This window comes from Oncorhynchus masou, chromosome 6 (genome assembly GCF_036934945.1).
Source record: "Oncorhynchus masou masou isolate Uvic2021 chromosome 6, UVic_Omas_1.1, whole genome shotgun sequence".
NCBI lineage: Eukaryota > Metazoa > Chordata > Actinopteri > Salmoniformes > Salmonidae > Oncorhynchus > Oncorhynchus masou.
This window is the reverse complement of record NC_088217.1, coordinates 78,867,994-78,888,085: the sequence shown is the minus strand read 5'-3', so window position 1 is coordinate 78,888,085 and position 20,092 is coordinate 78,867,994. Positions and strand designations below refer to the sequence as shown.

Sequence of the window (20,092 nt, the reverse complement as noted above, 5' to 3'; positions counted from 1 at the left end):
GAAAGTAATGCAAACATCACTCATGGACATTTGCTGTTGACCTCAAGACTATTGTAGAATATTTATTTCCTGATAAAGTAAAATGATTGGTGATTCAGAACATATAATGGCAAGTCAAAACAACACGAGACATATCCACCACCTCAAACTGTCTCCCTCTTATCAAGATCTATCTGTACAAAACTCATTATGAAGAGTGGATTTTGGAGCCCCCCCTATAATTTTGTAAAAATAAACAATTGAAAGTAATATGGGACAGCGGTATCAGTGTAGTTCCCTTATTACTTCAGGGAGTCCAACATCCGCTTGAAGCTCTCCAGGTCCACTGTCCTCATGATGACAACTTGGTGCTCCTTCTCCAGGACCATCATGCCCTGGGTGTCGGTCCCCTGAAGCTCCACGGTAACCGACACCCACACGATGGCCGTCGCCATGGTGTACGAGTTGCACGTCACGAAACTCGGGCCAGCCGTCATCTCACGTTGGTAGCGATGGCCACGGTGTCCATGGTGTGTTTGAAGATGTTCTTCACGAAGCGGGCCTTGTCTGAGTCCTGGGCCAGCCAGTTGTCACAGAACGACTGCAGGGTACAGATTAGAGACAGATGGGACAAGTGTGTTTGGAGAAAAGACTAATCAATTTGCTCAAACAAAATGTAAAATCTTTGTAAAAAGTCTGCAAGTGATATTTCGATAGACAATTCATTACTAAGTAAGCCAGTGAATGCATCTCAATTGAAAGTGGCCACCTCTCCTTGTCTCATTTCCTCCCATCTGCTCTGATGTGAGAGCTGGACCAGTACTTACAACAAGCCTGGTAGTGTGTGAGCCTTTATTTAGCCTGTATAGGTAGATGACCAGAATCTGTGTTCTTACCCATGGTAGCTTGTTCTCACAGCAGAACTCCCAGGTACGATGTAGGTTGGACAGAAGAAGCGGTTCAGGACGATGTAAGCAGTCTCCGGGTCGGCAGCAAAGTTGAACTCTGCACACACTGGTGTTCCCCCTCGCTGCAAACACATAACAATTTCCAAGAAACAAATACGTTATTATTAGGTCATTATTATTTACATCATTTCATAACATCCTACCAGGTCAATTGACTGTATGGCAAAGTATGTTGATAAGTCACTAGGCCTATGCAAATGACATTATAGACAAAACCCTTACAGTCAAGTGTTGCCTCCCATGATGAAGAGACCTTTGAGTTTCTGAGGGAGGGTCGGGGTCAATCTTCACTGCAAGGGCCAGGTTGGTCAACGGGGCCATAGCTACCAGGCACACATAGACAGAGAAAAACACTGAGTCAATCCAGACATCTGCTATGAAGGGGGAAAAAATGCCATTAATGTCTTGGCAACAAAGCACTAGACCTTGTTATAAACTGGTCCTGAACATCTCAAACTAAGAACATTGTATTTGGTACAAATCATTCATTAAGTGCTAGACCTCAGCTGAATCTGGTAATGAATGGTGTGGCCGTTGAACAAGTTGAGGAGACTAAACTACTTGGCGTTACCTTAGATTGTAAACTGTCATGGTCAAAACATATAGATTCAATGGTTGTAATCAGAGGGCTGATATAAATACTATGCATGCCAGTCTCTCTCGGGCTAAAAGAGTTGAGGAGAGACTGTTTCTTAAAAAGAAGTGATGCAGTCAATGTGTTGAAAATCCCAAATTGTTTGTATAGTCAACTTACACACACTTATCCCACCATGTATCTGTTCATAGTCCCCAAATCCAGAAAAAAAAGGTACAGTATTATATTGAGCCCTAATTGCATGGAACTTCCTTCCTTCTCATATTACTCAAATAAACAGCAAACCTGGTTTAAAGAAAGCGATAAAGCAACACCTCAACGCACAACGCCTCTCCCTATTTGATGTAGGTGTGTGTGCCTTTTTAAAAATGTAGTTCTGTCCTTGTCTAATAATGTTCTGTATTATGTTTCATGTTTTGTGTGGACCCCAGGAAGAGTAGCTGCTGCTTTCTCAACAGTTAATGGGGATCCTAATAAAATACCTTTTTGTTTGGATTCCAAGCCCCAATGCAAAAGACATTTCTCATAGATCTAGGGGTGCTGGGGTTTGGTTTTATTAGCCTAGGAACCTAACCCTTTTGTTACCGACCTCTCCAGGGTTCTCATTGACCAGCCTGATGACAGCCCCTTCTGTCTGCAGCAGCTCCAGGCCCGGGGCATCTGGGTCAGGGGCGTCCCCCAGCCCATCCTGCCCGTGGAAAGAGCCTGCCGACAGGGGGTGGCCAATCAGAGGCTCCGCAGTGCCACCAAACACTGGGATCTAACGCAACACAGCAGATATAATACATACTGACATTAGTCTATAACAGAGTATAAGCTTACCACCAAAATTGTATGATTGTTACAAATGAAATCGTTGTTTAATGAAGTGAGCATCTTTCCACCAGGCCTACCTCAAGTCTCTGGCAGACCTTGAGGACTCGGTGTGTTCCTGTAGGAGTTTTCCAGGGAGGCGTTGCCGCTTACGCAGGTGACCCCCAGGACCTCCACATTGGGAGAGCCATCATGATGGCCTGAGCGTCATCCACCCCCGTGTCCACGTCAAGCACCAGTTTCTTCTCGAACCTCCTTGAACGCGTAGAGGTCCATTCAACGACAGGCAGAACAGCAGTAACATTAAATGGGACATTACACTCCAAAATCTAAGTTTGTCAACAATTTCTTTACCCGCAAGATTGTGCTTTATGATTGTTTGATATTATATTTGTAATGGTTCAGTGCTACGCGAAATCCATTGACAAATATCCTGCACACGTGGGTGGATAACCAGAGTTTTCCGGCCTGTCACAGGTCAAACGGTTGGTAAACTGTAGCCTGTTATTACCAAGCTGATTACCGCTGGAGACCACGTAGCGAACCGGAGTGTAAGCTCGAGACTGTCGGGTGGTTGTTCGAGGACAGGTAAAAAACAAATACCACCACCACTACACCGCTGTATGTGAGGGTGTAACATCCCCAACGTTGTGGCAGCGTAATGGCAATGCTCCAGATCCAGGCCACCTTTTTCTTGCCTGTTCTCTTAGCTTTGTGTCAGTGTCTATCACCATTCGAATCCCTTTTGTCACCTCGTTTCTTTCACACTGTTCAAACAATGCAAAACTTAATACATTTCTAATTAAAGTTTTTTTATACTGTCCCATTACGATTTTTATTTTGTCCTGGAAAACATTACATTGAAATATTCTTATGACGGACCATGGCTGTAAAACAGTGCCCCCTGTCCGCAGATATGTAGGCTAAACGACTATGGACACAAGCAAAAAAAGAGTCATCTACAAATGGAAGTTAGCTACCTCATTTTTGGACGCACTCCTTTATAATGTGATAAGACATTTCTGCCACCGTGTATACAAGTCAGATGTATGGTCACATAATTCCACTTAGGATTGTAATGGTGCCTTGGATTTAATCGTCTGACTTTCTTAATTGTTCTTGCGTCGCGGCGGTAAAACTGGACAAAAGTCTCATTTTCGAATGTGGTGAGCACATTATTAAAGTCTGTATAATTTGAGTATGTCGAACCAACATTAATAAGAGAAGCCATTCCTCTGCGCGAAACAAAGACGTCCGAACCGCAGCCACTACAATAGAGTTCTTCTTATTCCCCTTTTTGTTTGTTCTTCAGTGTGCAAACCAGGTGTTGAGTGCATTACTGCCACCCTCTGGACTGGAGTGTGATTGAGCGTAATAGACCACATGAATGTGGACTGCTTATGTCTGCCAAGGCTGTATTCTTAGCAGACTAGTTCTCCAAAACATTTTCCTAACGCAGTCAACCGTATTAAAATACCAATCTTTGGACATATCCTGAACAGTGGAGGAAAATATGTATATATTCCAGAGATGTTTTAGTCAAAATAAAGTGTGTCCAATATTAATGATTAAATAAAAATAATACAGGGTTACAAATGGGGCTAAAGGCAGAGTAGATTTGCATTCACTGTGCGTCACTACGGGCCTGACAGTTGTCCAAGAAATTCGACCCGGCACTCCTTTGCAAAATGAGAAGTGAAAAGTAAACCTAATTACCTCCACCTCTGGAAACGAGACGCTGATCTTCATAGTGTGCCATATGCCAATGGGGCTGCCAATGTCTTCAAGCAGCACTGTATTTTAGGAATCAAAATGTGTTGAACCTTGTTTCTTTCTAGTTGTGACTATGAGTACATCACCACAGACATTATAACTGCCTTCATATCTCTACAGCTTTGCTACTGTATAACAAGTGGCATCTTACAGAGAACAAAAAAAAATCCTACTAGCCAGACAAGGTCTTTTGTTTTACTGTGGCTGTGACCTGGCTGGATGACATTTCACTCTAGCTGGAGTCACCCAGAGAAGATTCTGGAATACAATGAATTGCAATGAGAAGAACGGAACCTTCCAACACCCAACATCTTGATGTAAACTTTCAAGTCTTCCATTACAAAGACAAAACAAAGACGTTGAACATTATTTTATTAGCGTCAGATATTGATGAAAGCTTCATCTAAAGCAACAGTCAGGCCTATACAAATATCCTCTTTGTGCAGGATACAAGATATGCGCTCATTACAATAGAAAGAAATACAAATCCAATCCCAACACTTATTGAATTATACCCTATAGTATAGTACATAAATGCAAAATAAAGTCTGCAGATAGCAAAATATGTTTCCAATAATACTAAAAATATTTATGAGCATGAAAGACACTACAGTAAACAGACTAAATGTACACAAACTGCATCTCACAGTTGAGTCTATGGGTAAATCCTGTTGTGTGCAGTACAGAAGTGCCTGTTGAAAAGCAAACATATGTGAAGCTTTGCTACATACACACACACACGACTCATTTGTAGGGTCAAGTCTCCTCTGGCTCAATTGTGTATCAAATTGCGATCTCATTAAATGTTGCAAAACAGAAAGTCGACATTGCCGCTTGGTGGTGAAAATAGACGTGACAAATATGTTGTTGTTGAGCAGCACAGTTTCCAGATTAACGTACAATGTAACTCCCATACCGATAACATTCTACTGACTATTTTACCCTGGTCAACAACGCCTGCCAACAAGACAATCCTAAAATAACAGTGCAACAAATGCAGAAAATGATCTTAAAGAAAAGTGCTTCTTGGGTGTTTAAATGGTTTACTACTGGCCTTTACTTGGTTCAACATGAGAAAGGAAAATAATCTACTCGATTTCCTTTACAAGTCAATGTTATAATGTATTGTTTCATTTATTACCCTCAAACCAAACTTTTTCCAGAAATGAACTTGGTAAAAGAGGATCTTTCTAGAACATTCATAGCTTTTTAATATCCCTCTTTAAGTCTTAAAGGAATAGTTCAGGATTTTGGCAATGAGGCCCCCTTTGTGCTAAGCTAGTTAGCATTGGCTCAGGAAACTACCTCTAACTTCACCCGACTCCCGGGTGAACTCGTGCCAAAATCCCAAACTATCCCTTTAAGACAGTGCTAAGTCTTCACAGTGAGCTGCCAGATAATGCCACACAGCAAAATCCATTCACAATCACAACCCTTCATTTGGCAAAGAAGTTAAACACAGGCTTTACAGATATGAAAAGGGAAACAGGACATAGGTGAGGTATGCATCAGACACTGAAAGCTCTGGTTGGTCTTGGGTTGCCATTGCAGTCTGTGGGACGTCTCTCTACTTAAACTATGGGTCGGGTTCCAAAGTGGGCCCTGGGCATGCAAGAGGTGGGTCGTGAGTTATGAGAATACATCTCTAATCACACACTATTTCGTCTTCATTTGGGTCACTGGTGAACCATTTGGGTCACAGGAGGATGGTCAATTTCTTATTTAGTTCTGGAGCTGAAACCATTGAAAGATCCCCTGCTCTACAGGATTAGAGTACTGCTAAATCCACGTGGGGAAGGAATCCTTCATCAAGTCTGTCAGACTAGCTTGACTACCACAATGTGTAGTCCATACGTAAAACACTCCCTAAATAAGAACTCTGAAATGCATAGGCTCTGGCCAATGACGCCAACCAAATGTACAAATCCCAGTCAAGTGTCAACCTTCCCAAACGTTCCGTCGGGGGGCCTGTAATGTTTGGGGAAGGCCTTGAGCTGCAGACAGTTAAAAGCATACTTGCGACATCCCACGTTCTTCATGGTATTCTCCCGTCTGCAGCCCTCACTGGGAAAAGGGAGGAGGGAGGGAGGGAAGGGAAGAGAGGGAAGGGGAGGGAAGAGTTGGAAGGGAAGGGGAGGGAAGGGAAGGGGAGGGAAGAGAAGGGAAGAGAGGGAGGGAAGGGAAGAGAGGGAGGGAAGGGAAGAGAAGGGAAGAGAGGGAGGGAAGGGAAGAGAAGGGAAGAGAGGGAAGGGAAGGGAAGAAGAGAAGGGAAGAGAGGGGGAAGGGAAGGGAAGAGAAGGGAAGAGAGGGAGGGAAGGGAAGAGAAGGGAAGAGAGGGAGGGAAGGGAAGAGAAGGGAAGAGAGGGAGGGAAGGGAAGAGAAGGGAAGAGAGGGAGGGAAGGGAAGAGAAGAGAGGAAGGGAAGAGAGGGAGGGAAGGGAAAAGAGGGAGGGAAGGGAGGGGAGCAAGCACAGATAGAGAGGATGACAGCAAAGTGAAGAAAACAAAAACAAAAAAGGGCTTGTGTTAAAAGACAATGAGAAACCCAAAAACCAACCAACACATTCACGCCACTGTCAAAGAAACAAGGGGGCAACAGCTAAAGGAACGGACGGATTGTCCCGGGAAATATTGGGATGTTGGAGGGAGCGGTACAGAACACTAATACTGTGTACAGAAGACCTGCTTTCTAGGTAGAGTTACGAGCACCACAGATAACGTGAAACAAGAGCAATAGCAAAAGACACAGACTTAAATGTTCTACATTCTAATTTCAATGCAACAGTTCCATTCCAGGGAAAACAAACAGAACTATTCAAATACTCTATAGTGAAGTATACACCTTCTCCTCTGATACATTTGGCATGATGTTTATTGCATGACGTTTATTATATAACAACATTAAAGCTGATTCTTTGGGCTGCTGACTAATTGACTGCTATTTCACTTTCCAGAGAGAAGCATTAGAGAGAAAGGGAGAAAAGTCTACTGTTTCAGAGCGAAAGGGAGAAAAGTCTACTATTTCAGAGCATATTCATAAATGGTTATCCAAGCAACCCTGATATTGGGTTGGAACTTGGCAAAGTACCAGACAAGGGTTGATACAATGATATCTGGAACAGCAACGAGAATTTCTCCCTCTCATTATAGTGACACCTGCATGACAATAATGTAATCACATCAAACTTTCCATAAGAATACATATATTTAGCAAATCTTGAGTATTTAGACAGACAAGCATGAAAATATAATGCAACGCAATATAAATATATTCTCTATCATCAAAAGCACTAAGGAATTCAAGAGAAACAAAAAAATAAAACTTGAGAATTGAGTCAGGAACTTGGTTTTAGTTGGAATATTCCTGGATTTAGCATCACTATGGTTACAACATGTTTAACGCAGTGGGTTTCTTCATGGGAATTAAATACACCAGCAGAACAAACTGCCACCAGCACATTCTGCAATTCTCTACAACTTTAGAATGGGCTCCTAATTGCATGTATCCCCAGAATGGAGCAATCCAACTCTTTTCTTAGGACCAACTGGGTGACCAGCTTCTGTAGTATCATTACCAACCAGCAGGAGGAGCTATTTCACATTTGGTTGAAGCAAACGCCATCCTAATGTTGTACATACTGGGGATGTGTCCTAAATGGCGCCCTATTCCCTATATACTACACTACTTTGACCAGGACCTATAGGGCTCTGGTCAAAATTAGTGCACTACATAGGGAAAAGTGTGCTATTTGGGACAGAACTTGGGTGATGCTCTCATGGAGCACATTTTCCCCTCGCTGTCCCCTCAGCTCTCCTCCCCTGGCTGACAGTCAGATGGTGTTTTCATGGGACAAGAGGTAGTTCTACACCAGCATACTTATCAATAGATGATCTGATTTTATACATTTCTATTATTTACAATATGGATTTACAAGATTGAAAAAGTAAATACTGTAGAATACTGAGAAAGAAATACTGCATGTACTTACGTATTTGTTGATCATGTAAAACAGTAACATTGCACAAAAATCGGTAAAAATAAAAAACCTCTGAATATTCAAAACCAAACCATTGAACTAACCTAAATACACTATTAACCCCAGCCTAGCTCTCATACCAGTCACACAGGTGAGAGGCCTATAAGAAGCTTGCATAAAGCTCAACCAACAAGGACAAAATAATCCCTCCAGTTTTCCATTGTGGGGGTCGAGGAGTTGGAAATGAGGGGTGGAGGGGATGTAAGACAAGCGTGACAATCTCACAGAGGAGGCTATTTTGGGACGGATGGTCCATTTCTTTAGTAGGTCACTTTAGATTGGATTGAGTGTGGCCGTCTTGGGACGTAACACTGAAGACAGGTATTATACTGATTCAAATGGAGAGAGGCTATGGGGCTAGAAAACGATATTACCACTAGTCTACATATTAATGAGTGCATATACCATTAGATAGCTAATCATGTTTTATGGGACTAGATAGCAACTACTGTATATGATAATGGTGTGTGGACTCTCTCAGCAGACACCAGGAAGTCCAGAGTGCAAGGCTTGGAAGTAACCCAAAGAGTCTGATATCAAATCTCCCTTTCTAGGGCACTTCTCTGTGGAAGCGGGATGGATTTGGGCTACTGGGAGATCTGGAAGTAATACTTTGACCTGGAATAAAGATCCAAGACCTGTATCTACCATCTGAGACCTGGCTAAAACATTTGGCACAACAAGCATGGGTTGGGTCTCAAATCATCCCCTATATTTAGTGCACTACTGGTCAGAGGTAGTGCATCATTTGGTGGTAGGGAGCCATTTGAGGTTTGCCCATGTACATTCTCTCCACTCTCTCTGTCATTTCCATAGAACTGCAACCCTTATAGGTTCTCAAACAAAGAACCAATTCATATATACAAACTCTATAGTAAATAGGAAACTTGGTTCAGACATTAAATGAAATTTGATAAACTAAAAATTAACACTTCGGAAAAACTACACTGCATAATCAAACAAGTCAACAAAGGTCCCCTGAAATACCATACATTCCCAGAATTAGCCAATTCAAATTGCTCCGACCAAGATGAAACTGTGTCAATTGGCAAGACAAGCAAATAACCTTCATTAAGATGACAACGTTGAGAAAAAAAGTGCATTGGTTTAAAGTGAAAGCGGACACAAGTCTCTCCTGCTGTAAGAGTAGGAAGGCCTGAGGAACAACAACAAAATGGCCACCAGATCAAAACATCCGCTTGATATTGCATGGCCAAGCCATCCCTTGGCTTATGCTTTATGCAAACCTTATGGAAGACGTAAACGTCAAGCAAGCCAGAACATTTGCATGACTGAAAATAAGCTCTGTGCAAAACCAAAGGATCCATTACATCATATTATCATGGTTATAATCATGTCATGAGTTGGGAAGCGGCATTATAAATACTCAAGGACAACTGGGACAAAACATCCATTAAATTCAGCTAAAACTTCTTACCGGCTATATTTCACTAAGTTTCTCTCCATACTCTCAGTTTGTATTTGATTGTTGCAAAACAATGGGTGTTAAACTGAGAAATATGTCAGAACACTGACAGTAACAGTCTCATACAGTTCTGCACATAGACCTTTAGACCAGCCTCCTGCTCTGACTGGATTGGTTAGGACAGAGAGCAGGGCGGGAGGAGTGCTGGCTGCCCATTGGGTGGAACAGCTGGCAGTTTAGCCGAGTGACGCACATAAAGTCCAGTCAGGTACACACGGTCTGCCCTTGACCAATCAGAGGGTTCTCCCGGCCGAGCTCCCGACAGACTGACATAGAGCGACTGACTGACTCCCTGTCTTCCTCCTTGACTGACAAACTAACCTTTTGCCTTTCTTCCTGACCGACTGACTGACTGACTGACTGACTGACTGATGGACACACTGGGGGGAACGGGCAGAGAGAAGAGGTGAGTAGAGGTCGAGAGTAGGTGGGGCTGGGTGGCAGAGGGGCTGTGCCTTCAGCTGCAGCGGAGCTTGGCCAGGAAGTAGGCGACGCTGAGGAACAGCCAGACGACCAGCAGGTTGGGGCTGAGGGCCAGCAGGGGCAGGGAGTACAGCAGGCTGGGGTCCAGCCTGAAATCCCGCACAGGCAACAGGCCACTCAGGTTCTTCTGGGTGACCCCCTCCCTGGTCCCAATGCTGCGGAGAGGTGGGGGGGGAGAAGCCGGGGCCAAAAAGTATAGGTGGCATGGATGGATGGATAGATGGACACGTGCATTGGGACAGGGATGAAGTGGCCAATAAGAGTGGAGGAGATGGTAATACACAATATGAATGATATGTGGTGGCCATGATCAGCCGTGGATAACAAAGAGTGATACCAGTGATGGTGCAGGTGGGGTGTGATAACATTAAGGTTAGGGCCACAGCCAGTGGAATGGAACGTGAAAAGACCCATTCAGCCAGAAACAAATCCCAAACAATAAACACCCCAAATTAAAAATGGATAAAGGAAGTCATTCCAACCAAAAACACGAGAAATGATAGACAAATACATTGTCATAAAAGAGGAAGAGAAAGAGAGAAAGGAAAAAATTAAGAGAAATGTTCTGCATCTTTATGAAAGAAAAGATCAAGAGGTAAGAAGAGAAGACAGTGATGATTCTCCATGTTCATACCACTGACAACAGATATGGGGGGGGGGGGGGGTTGTGCTCCAATCCATTTCATTTCAGTCAAGTCATTGAATTTGGATTCACTTCCTGAAAAGCAGGTGGGGGGAGGGAGGGGGGAGCCTCAAGCCATGCACTTAAAATTCCCCATACCAAATAGGAACAGGAAGTGGGCAGGTGAAGAGAGGAGTGAGAGACCATGCAGGGAGCTGCAGGACAGCATGGCATTACTACCCAACAGATCTTTCACATAACCTACTGTACTCTACAGGGCTTCTGTTCTGGGAGTCGTCACATCTTTACACAAGGTTTCTGCTCCTTCTACCCTCCTCCACTTCATCTAGCCCTTCTCATCTTCTCAGCAAGCAGTGTCAGAGAACAGGGGGATGGGGTTGGAGGAGAGCTGGATAGGGGGGTGATGTGGGGGTATGGAAAGCGAGCTCTGTCATCATGGGGGAGCATTCTCCACAAACTGGCTGGACAGACTGTCAAGCAGATGCAGCATGAGGAACCAATGCTAATTACAGAGAATTAAAATAGAACTTAAATTTTATTATTTTTAAAATGGGGGAGAAGGGACCCTGTAGTTGGCACTGTCCCAGCATATGTAGCGAGCAATATGTGTGCGTTTCATTTTAGTTCAGGCAGTGGGCTGGACACCTACCTGCGCATGCAGTCGAGGGCCTGGGAGAAGACCTGTGGGGCCATGCCATGTTCGTGCTGTAGGATCAGACACTGCTCCAGGGTGACGGACATGGCCGTGCGGTCCTTAGCACTCTTACAGCTGGTGAAACGCACACCGTTCAGACGAAATAATAGACAGATCTGGGGAGGAGAGATACCAGGAAATAATAGACAGCAGGCTGGACTGCCCTCAACATCCATACAGAAGGAAATGGACTGGACCCTTTATAACATCCATACAGGCATCCATACAGAAGGAAATGGACTGTAACATCCATACAGAAGACCTGGACCCTCATTAGTAACATCCATACAGAAGGAAATGGACTGGACCCTCATTAGTAACATCCATACAGAAGGAAATGGACTGGACCCTCATTAGTAACATCCATACAGAAGGAAATGGACTGGACCCTCATTAGTAACATCCATACAGAAGGAAATGGACTGGACCCTCATTAGTAACATCCATACAGAAGGAAATGGACTGGACCCTCATTAGTAACATCCATACAGAAGGAAATGGACTGGACCCTCAGTAGTAACATCCATACAGAAGGAAATGGACTGGACCCTCATTAGTAACATCCATACAGAAGGAAATGGACTGGACTCAAAAGGATCATCTCCAATAATTCATTAATGGACCTGCAGCGAAAAATGGGCTTACCTCTGCTGCCTGCCACAGGATGTCTACGTTCTTGTTCTTCCTGGCGTGGACGTTCTGTCCCAGGAACCTCAGCAGCTCTGGTAGACACGTCTGGGAACGGGACCTGGGCAGGCCTGAGACCAGGAGAGAGAGAGGGGGGGGATGTTATAGGCTACATCTTAACAATATTCTCCATATAGGGCCAAATACTTCAGGTAGGACCAGATAGGGCCAAATACTTCATGGTGACTTACAGTCCTCAGGTAGGACCTCCTTGAACTGTTGATAGTAGGAGTTGAGTCTGGCCAGACTCTCTAGGTTAATGATCTCCTGCAGAGACGTGTCTCCAAACCTGTCACAAACAGGAGACATGTCAACAATACAGGGACATCACCACTCTTCATCCCTCCATCATTCCTCCCCCCTGCTCACTTCTCTGCCAGCGTCTGCTGTTCGTTGATTCCCACGTTGAAGAGCACCGGCTGGACGCGCAGCAGCATGCCGTTCTGGATCTCCCGCGGCAACGCGTCAAACATGGTCTCCGGCAACGGGATGCGGACGTTGAAGCCGTCCCGGTTGCCAGTGATGACCGGCAGCATGTCGGGGGAGGAGCTCGAGGTTGCCTGGGTCACCTTGAAGGTAACGTTCCGTAGGTCCATGATACCAACAGACATGTCCTCCAACATTGACAGCTCCTCGCCTGGGAGGTGGGAGGCATGTGAGAGAGTGAACAATCATTAAACAGAGAAAGAAAGAGAGATAAAGAACGAGAGTGGAGAGTGTGTACTTTACCGTAGGTGCTGAGCAGAGACTCAAACTGGGCCAGCAGGCCGATGGTGTAGAGCTGCCTGAGGAAGCCATCGTCACGGAGACAGTTCCTCAGCTTGATGATGAAGCCACAGATGAGAGCAGTGAGCTGGAGACAGATATTAACATTAACACTGAGTATACAAAACATTAGGAACACCTGCTCTTTCCATGACACTGACCAAACTATGATCCCTTATTGATGTCACCTGTTAAATCCCCCTTCATATCAGTGTAGATAAAGGGGAGGAGACCGTTTAAAGAAGGATTTTTAAGCATTGAGACAATTAACACATGGATTGTATGTGTGTGCATTGAGAGGGTGAAAGGACAAGACAAAACATTGAATTGCCTTTGAACAGAGTATGGTAGTAGGTGTCAGGTGCACCGGTTTGAGTGTGTCAAGAACTGCAACGCTGCTGGGTTTTTCACACTCACATAACAGTTTCCCGTGTGTATCAAGAAGGGTCCACCAACCAAAGGACATCCAGCCAACAAGACAACTGTGGGAAGTATTAGAGTCAACATGGGCCAGCATCCCTGTGGAACGCTTTCGACACCTTGTAGCCAATGCTGCCCTGACAAATTGAGGCTGTTCTGAGGGCAAAAAGAGGGGCGGTGCTACTCAATATTAGGAATTGTTCCTAATTTTGTTATACCATAATTGCTGGACTATTAAGCGCACCTGAATATAAACCGCACCCACTGAATTATTTAAAAAAATATGTGTTTTGTACATAAATAAGCCGCACATGTCTATAAGCCGCAGGTGCCTACCGGTACATTGAAACAAATGAACTTGGTCACTATCTTCCTCCTCCTGTGCACTGAAACCACTGAAGTCATCTCCTTCGGTGTCGGAGTTGAATAGCCTCAGAATTGCTTCATCCGATGTTGGATCGCTTTCACTGTCGCTCTCGTCACTTTCATCCGGAGGCAAATACCCCGCTGAGCTCATGCTGCCCCTTCAACACGCAGCAGTCCAGCCTTTCGAAACCCGTTGATGATAGTGGATTTTTTGACACTGCTCCACGCTGTCAGGACCACTTGGCAGACTTGACCATAAGTTGCTCTTCGCATGCGGCCCGTTTTAGTGAAGGATTTCTCCCAACTTGTCATCCAAGCCTCCCACTGAACAAGGAGCGCCACCTTAAATGCACAATTCTGTGCATGCAGATCTGCTTTTCTTCCCTCTTCCCTCTGAAAGCTTTTGTTGTCTTTTTGCACTGAGTCAGTTCCTCACGCTGCTGTTTCCAACGTCTTATCATCGACTCATTAAGGCCAAGCTCCCGTGCAGCAGCTCTATTTCCTTTTCCAACAGCCAGATCGATCGCCTTCAACTTGAAAGCTGCATCATATGCATTTCTCCGTGTCTTTGCCATGATGAGGGTGACAAAATTACTGCCGTAATCAGAATGATGGGAAGTTTGAGCGCGCTCGATTTACGTCACATTATGTGACGGTGCTCAGTTTTTTGGCGGAATGAATCTTGTGAAAGCGGGAAAAATCCATAAATTAGCCGCGTCATTGTATAAACCGCGAGGTTCAAAGCGTGGGAATAAAGTAGCGGCTTAATAGTCCGGAAATTACAGTACACAGTGTATATTAACATTTTTTATTTACACATATTACTCTACCTCACTGCTTGTGTGTCTGTAAGTATGCACACATGTGTGTTTGCTAATGGGTGTCTGTGCACACAAGTATTTGCATCTGCGTGTGTGCGCACGTCAGTATGTGTGCATGTGTCCTGTGCTGACCGTCTGGCAGAAGACCACGTCTCGTCTGTACTGCAGGGAGAGGTCCATGGCGATGGTAGGAGCACTGTCCTGCATCAACAGGAACACCATGGAGCTCTTAGCCTTGTCACTCATCATAGCCACACACTCTGTCAGCGTGGTGAGGAGAGGGTACAGGGCCTCGCTCCACTCCCCTGGGCCAGACACACAGTAACAAAAACAGTAACACACACACACACAATGTACTCTTCTGCATTGAAAGCATCGTGAGACCCTTAAACTGCTGCTGCAACTCCTTCATATAATGTGAGTCAATAACATGTGACAACACATTGACCTTTAACCTCTTGAACCTCTGGGGTTCAGTATTTCATTTTTGAATGAAAAACGTTCCCGTTTTAAACAAGATATTTTGTCACGAAAAGATGCTCGACTATGCATATAATTGACAGCTTTGGAAAGAAAACACTGACGTTTCCAAAACTGCAAAGATATTATCTGTGAGTGCCACAGAACTGATGCTACAGGCGAAACCAAGATGAAATTTCAAACAGGAAATGCCCCAGATTTTGAATGTGCTGTGTTCCAATGTCTCCTTATATGGCTGTGAATGCGCAAGGAATGAGCCTACACTTTCTGTCGTTTCCCCAAGGTGTCTGCAGCATTGTGACGTATTTGTAGGCATATCATTGGAAGATTGTCCATAAGATCAAATCAAATTTTATTTGTCACATACACATGGTTAGCAGATGTTAATGCGAGTGTAGCGAAATGTTTGTGCTTCTAGTTCCGACAATGCAGTAATAACCAACAAGTAATCTAACTAACAATTCCTAAACTGCTGTCTTATACACAGTGTAAGGGGATAAAGAATATGTACATAAGGATATATGAATGAGACTACATTTACCAGGTGTCCGCCTGGTGTCCTCCGTCGAAATTATTGCATAAACTCCAGCTGCATGCACGTTTCCATTTGGTTCAGAAGAGAAAGGCAACTGCCACGAATGATTTACCATCGAATAGATATGTGAAAAACACCTTGAGGATTGATTCTAAACAATGTTTGCCATGTTTCTGTCGATATTATGGAGTTAATTTGGAAAAAAGTTTGGCGTTGTAATGACTGAATTTGTTTTTTTCAAAACAGAGCGATTTCTCCTACACAAATAATCTTTTTGGAAAAACTGAACATTTGCTATCTAACTGAGAGTCTCCTCATTGAAAACATCCAAAGTTCTTCAAAGGTAAATTATTTTATTTGAATGCTTTTCTTGTTTTTGTGAAAATGTTTGTGAAAATGCTAGGCTTAATGCTATGCTAGCTATCAATACTCTTACACAAATGCTTGTGTAGCTATGGTTGAAAAGCATATTTTGAAAATCTGAGATGACAGTGTTGTTAACAAAAGGCTAAGCATGTGAGCCAATATATTTATTTCATTTCATTTGCGATTTTCAAAAAAAGTTAACGTTGCGTTATGGTAATGAGCTTGAGGCTATAATTACGCTCCCGGATACGGGATTGCTCGTCGCTAGAGGTTAAGTCCTTCATTTCTGATAAGGTACTAGAAACAGAGGTGTCATACAGACGGTGATCTATAGAGCTAGACGAAGCAGTGGCACTGAGCTGGGCTGCAGCTAGAAGCAGTCAGAGAGACAGGGGGACAGAAGCTGGGGAGAGGACAGAGCTCTTACCTGGGAAAGCCTCCTCGCCACTGGGGCTGCCATCTGGAAGGGGTGGAGGTGCCACATGCATGGTTAGGGAGCACCACCAGCAACATGGCAGACAGCACACAGTACAGTAAGCACATAATAAGCTAGTTGGCTACAGTACGTAGGCTGAGCTGGCACATAGGAGGCCACAGCAACAGGACTTTGGCTGGCCTCCAGAATACAACAAGCACTGACAGACCTACCTAACACAGAGAAAAATGAACCATTCACACATAGGAAATATACATCTTTGGAATGTTTAATACTGCACAAAAGGTAGGTAGACCAATTCTAATAGGTTGAGATATGATGAATATGATAGCAGTATGTTGATAGGACAAATGTGCATGACAAAGCAAAAAAGCAAGTGAAGTAAGAAAGGAAAGAAACCTACATGGGTTTTTGTCAGGGCTGGGTGGGCATGCATGAGTCAGATTCAGGGTGAGAGCAGGCAGGAGGGAGGATGATGATGGGGAGGAAGGTAGTGATGATGAAGGCTCCTCCTGGGTCATGCAATCGGGGTTGATCCAGAATGCCCTGGTACTCCGGTTACCTTTCTTACTGCTGCCGCCCTGCTGGTGGCCTGGCGTAGTGTCCCCCTGGCTGCTGTCTCCGGGCAGACGGTCCTTCTGAAGGAGTTTGTCCACCCGCTGGATGATACACTCCAGACTCTTGTCTACATTTACCCACACCTTCTCCTGGGGGGAGGGAATGAAGAAGAGGAATAGAAAAGAGAAGAACAGGGGAAGAGTGTAGGGGAAGAGAGAGAAGGGTGGAAGTGAGGAGAAGGGAGGAGAGACAAGAATAAACAAAAGCCAATAAAATGTAGAGTTCCAGTCTAGACATCTGATGGACCAACAAACCAAACAAAAACACAAATCCCTCAGTAAACACAGTAAACGCTTTCTTCCTTACATACTGGAACTGGATTTAAGTGCTCCTAAACCACGAAGGCTAAACTGGAGCTGTGAACCCCTGAGCCCTGGTGACCCCTTGCCTTACCCACTCCTCCTCGTGCCAGTCGACGTGCAGCGAGGACCGGCTGTTGCATCCGCTCCACTTGGCCAGCAGCGTGTCCTGGTCGTTGCGCAGGACTACTTGATCGGTGGCGTCGGCGGAGGGTGACGCCTTGGAGGCGATGTACTCGGGACGTGCCGCGTTCAGCGCCTGGATGGCCGAGGCCAGCAGTTTGCAGTCGCACTCCGTCACCAGCTGGCGAGTCTAAAGGGTAAAGGTCATACGAACCACACAGCGGGAATTGAGCCAAGCAAGAGAGGCCGTTCTGTATTCTCGTCCGTCCACATGATGACAAATTACACTGGTCAAATAATATATCAATCTCTTTGGGTTTATGACTGAAGAGTAAATACACACCCCAAAGGTCAGTAAAACAGCATAAACATACCTGCTACCAGGCCAGGGGCTCTCCTTCCCCAACAGACCTGCTACCAGGCCAGGGGCTCTCCTTCCCCAACAGACCTGCTACCAGGCCAGGGCTCTCCCCCAACAGACCTGGTACCAGGCCAACAACAGACCTGCTACCAGGCCAGGGGCTCTCCTTCCCCAACAGACCTGCTACCAGGCCAGGGGCTCTCCTTCCCCAACAGACCTGCTACCAGGCCAGGGGCTCTCCTTCCCCAGCAGACCTGGTACCAGGCCAGGGGCTCTCCTTCCCCAACAGACCTGCTACCAGGCCAGGGGCTCTCCTTCCCCAACAGACCTGCTACCAGGCCAGGGGCTCCCTGCTACCAGGCCAGGGGCTCTCCTTCCCCAACAGACCTGCTACCAGGCCAGGGGCTCTCCTTCCCCAACAGACCTGGTACCAGGCCAGGGGCTCTCCTTCCCCAACAGACCTGGTACCAGGCCAGGGGCTCTCCTTCCCCAACAGACCTGGTACCAGGCCAGGGGCTCTCCTTCCCCAACAGACCTGCTACCAGGCCAGGGGCTCTCCTTCCCCAACAGACCTGCTACCAGGCCAGGGGCTCTCCTTCCCCAACAGACCTGCTACCAGGCCAGGGGCTCTCCTTCCCCAACAGACCTGCTACCAGGCCAGGGGCTCTCCTTCCCCAACAGACCTGGTACCAGGCCAGGGGCTCTCCTTCCCCAACAGACCTGGTACCAGGCCAGGGCTCTCCTTCCCCAACAGACCTGGTACCAGGCCAGGGCTCTCCTTACCCAACAGACCTGGTACCAGGCCAGGGGCTCTCCTTCCCCAACAGACCTGGTACCAGGCCAGGGGCTCTCCTTCCCCAACAGAACAGACCTGGTACCAGGCCAGGGGCTCTCCTTCCCCAACAGAACAGACCTGGTACCAGGCCAGGGGCTCTCCTTCCCCAACAGACCTGGTACCAGGCCAGGGGCTCTCCTTCCCCAGCAGACCTGGTACCAGGCCAGGGGCTCTCCTTCCCCAACAGACCTGGTACCAGGCCAGGGGCTCTCCTTCCCCAACAGACCTGGTACCAGGCCAGGGGCTCTCCCTCCCCAACAGACCTGGTACCAGGCCAGGGGCTCTCCCTCCCCAACAGACCTGGTACCAGGCCAGGGGCTCTCCCTCACAAACAGACCTGGTACCAGGCCAGGGGCAAACCTTCACAAAGAGACCTGGTACCAGGCCAGGGGCTCTCCTTCACCAACAGACCTGGTACCAGGCCAGGGGCTCTCCTTTACCAACAGACCTGGTATCAGGCCAGGGGCTCTCCTTCACCAACAGACCTGGTACCAGGCCATGGGCTCTCCTTCACCAACAGACCTGGTACCAGGCCAGGGGCTCTCCCGCACACACAGACCTGGTACCAGGCTAGGGGCTCTCCCTCACCTTATCAGCCAGGATGGCGAGGGTCCTCTCCAGACCATTGGCAGAGCGGTCTTTGGCGGCGCGGGACAGCCTCTCAGCATAGTAGCTGACCTGGGTCTTCAGGGTGTTGATGTGGGAGATGATCTCCTTGGCCCGGACAATGTCCTGGGGGATGTACACTATAGACTGACAGCTGGACAGGGCACTGCTGCAGGGACAGACAGGGTGAGGTGTTAAGAGAACACAGCATTTACCCTGAATCACAGACATGTAGACAGAGTAGTCACAGACACACAGAGACAATAGTCAGTAGTCACAGACAGACAAGAGACAGTAGTCACAGACACAGTAGTCAGACAGACATAGACGCACAGACAGTAGACGTAGACGCAGAGGCAGTAGTCACAGACACGCAGAGGCAGTAGTCACAGACACGTAGACGCAGACACGTAGACGCAGACAGAGACAGTAGTCAGACACGTAGACAGTAGACGCAGACAGAGACAGTAGTCAGACACGTAGACAGTAGACGCAGACAGAGACAGTAGTCAGACGCAGACAGAGACAGTAGTCAGACACGTAGACGCAGACAGATACAGTAGTCAGACACGTAGACGCAGACAGTAGACGCAGACAGAGACAGTAGTCAGACACGTAGACGCAGACAGAGACAGTAGTCAGACACGTAGACAGAGACAGTAGTCAGACACGTAGACAGAGACAGTAGTCAGACACGTAGACGCCGACAGAGACAGTAGTCAGACACGTAGACGCAGACAGTAGACGCAGACAGAGACAGTAGTCAGACACGTAGACGCAGACAGTAGACGCAGACAGAGACAGTAGTCAGACACGTAGACGCCGACAGAGACAGTAGTCAGACACGTAGACGCCGACAGAGACAGTAGTCAGACACGTAGACGCCGACAGAGACAGTAGTCAG

General features: G+C 46.3%; 1 protein-coding gene and 1 pseudogene across 1 annotated transcript in view; both read right to left on the bottom strand.

Annotated features, from left to right (window-relative positions):
- Positions 1 to 65: 65 nt before the first annotated feature.
- Positions 66 to 3,639, bottom strand: LOC135542720 (inosine-uridine preferring nucleoside hydrolase-like; annotated as a pseudogene).
- Positions 3,640 to 6,418: 2,779 nt separating this feature from the next.
- The window catches only part of LOC135542718 (inositol polyphosphate-4-phosphatase type I A-like), a 62,326-nt gene continuing 48,652 nt past the window's right edge, over positions 6,419 to 20,092 (bottom strand). The window contains exons 14-24 of the mRNA XM_064969856.1: positions 19,171 to 19,357; positions 17,358 to 17,576; positions 16,750 to 17,053; positions 16,338 to 16,370; positions 14,662 to 14,834; positions 12,887 to 13,010; positions 12,527 to 12,794; positions 12,349 to 12,446; positions 12,116 to 12,228; positions 11,426 to 11,586; positions 6,419 to 10,288 (exon numbers count right to left, since the gene is read on the bottom strand). Coding sequence (XP_064825928.1) covers positions 10,108 to 10,288; positions 11,426 to 11,586; positions 12,116 to 12,228; positions 12,349 to 12,446; positions 12,527 to 12,794; positions 12,887 to 13,010; positions 14,662 to 14,834; positions 16,338 to 16,370; positions 16,750 to 17,053; positions 17,358 to 17,576; positions 19,171 to 19,357 — 1,861 coding nt within the window. The 3' untranslated portion in view covers positions 6,419 to 10,107. The remainder of the gene's footprint in view (positions 10,289 to 11,425; positions 11,587 to 12,115; positions 12,229 to 12,348; positions 12,447 to 12,526; positions 12,795 to 12,886; positions 13,011 to 14,661; positions 14,835 to 16,337; positions 16,371 to 16,749; positions 17,054 to 17,357; positions 17,577 to 19,170; positions 19,358 to 20,092) is intronic.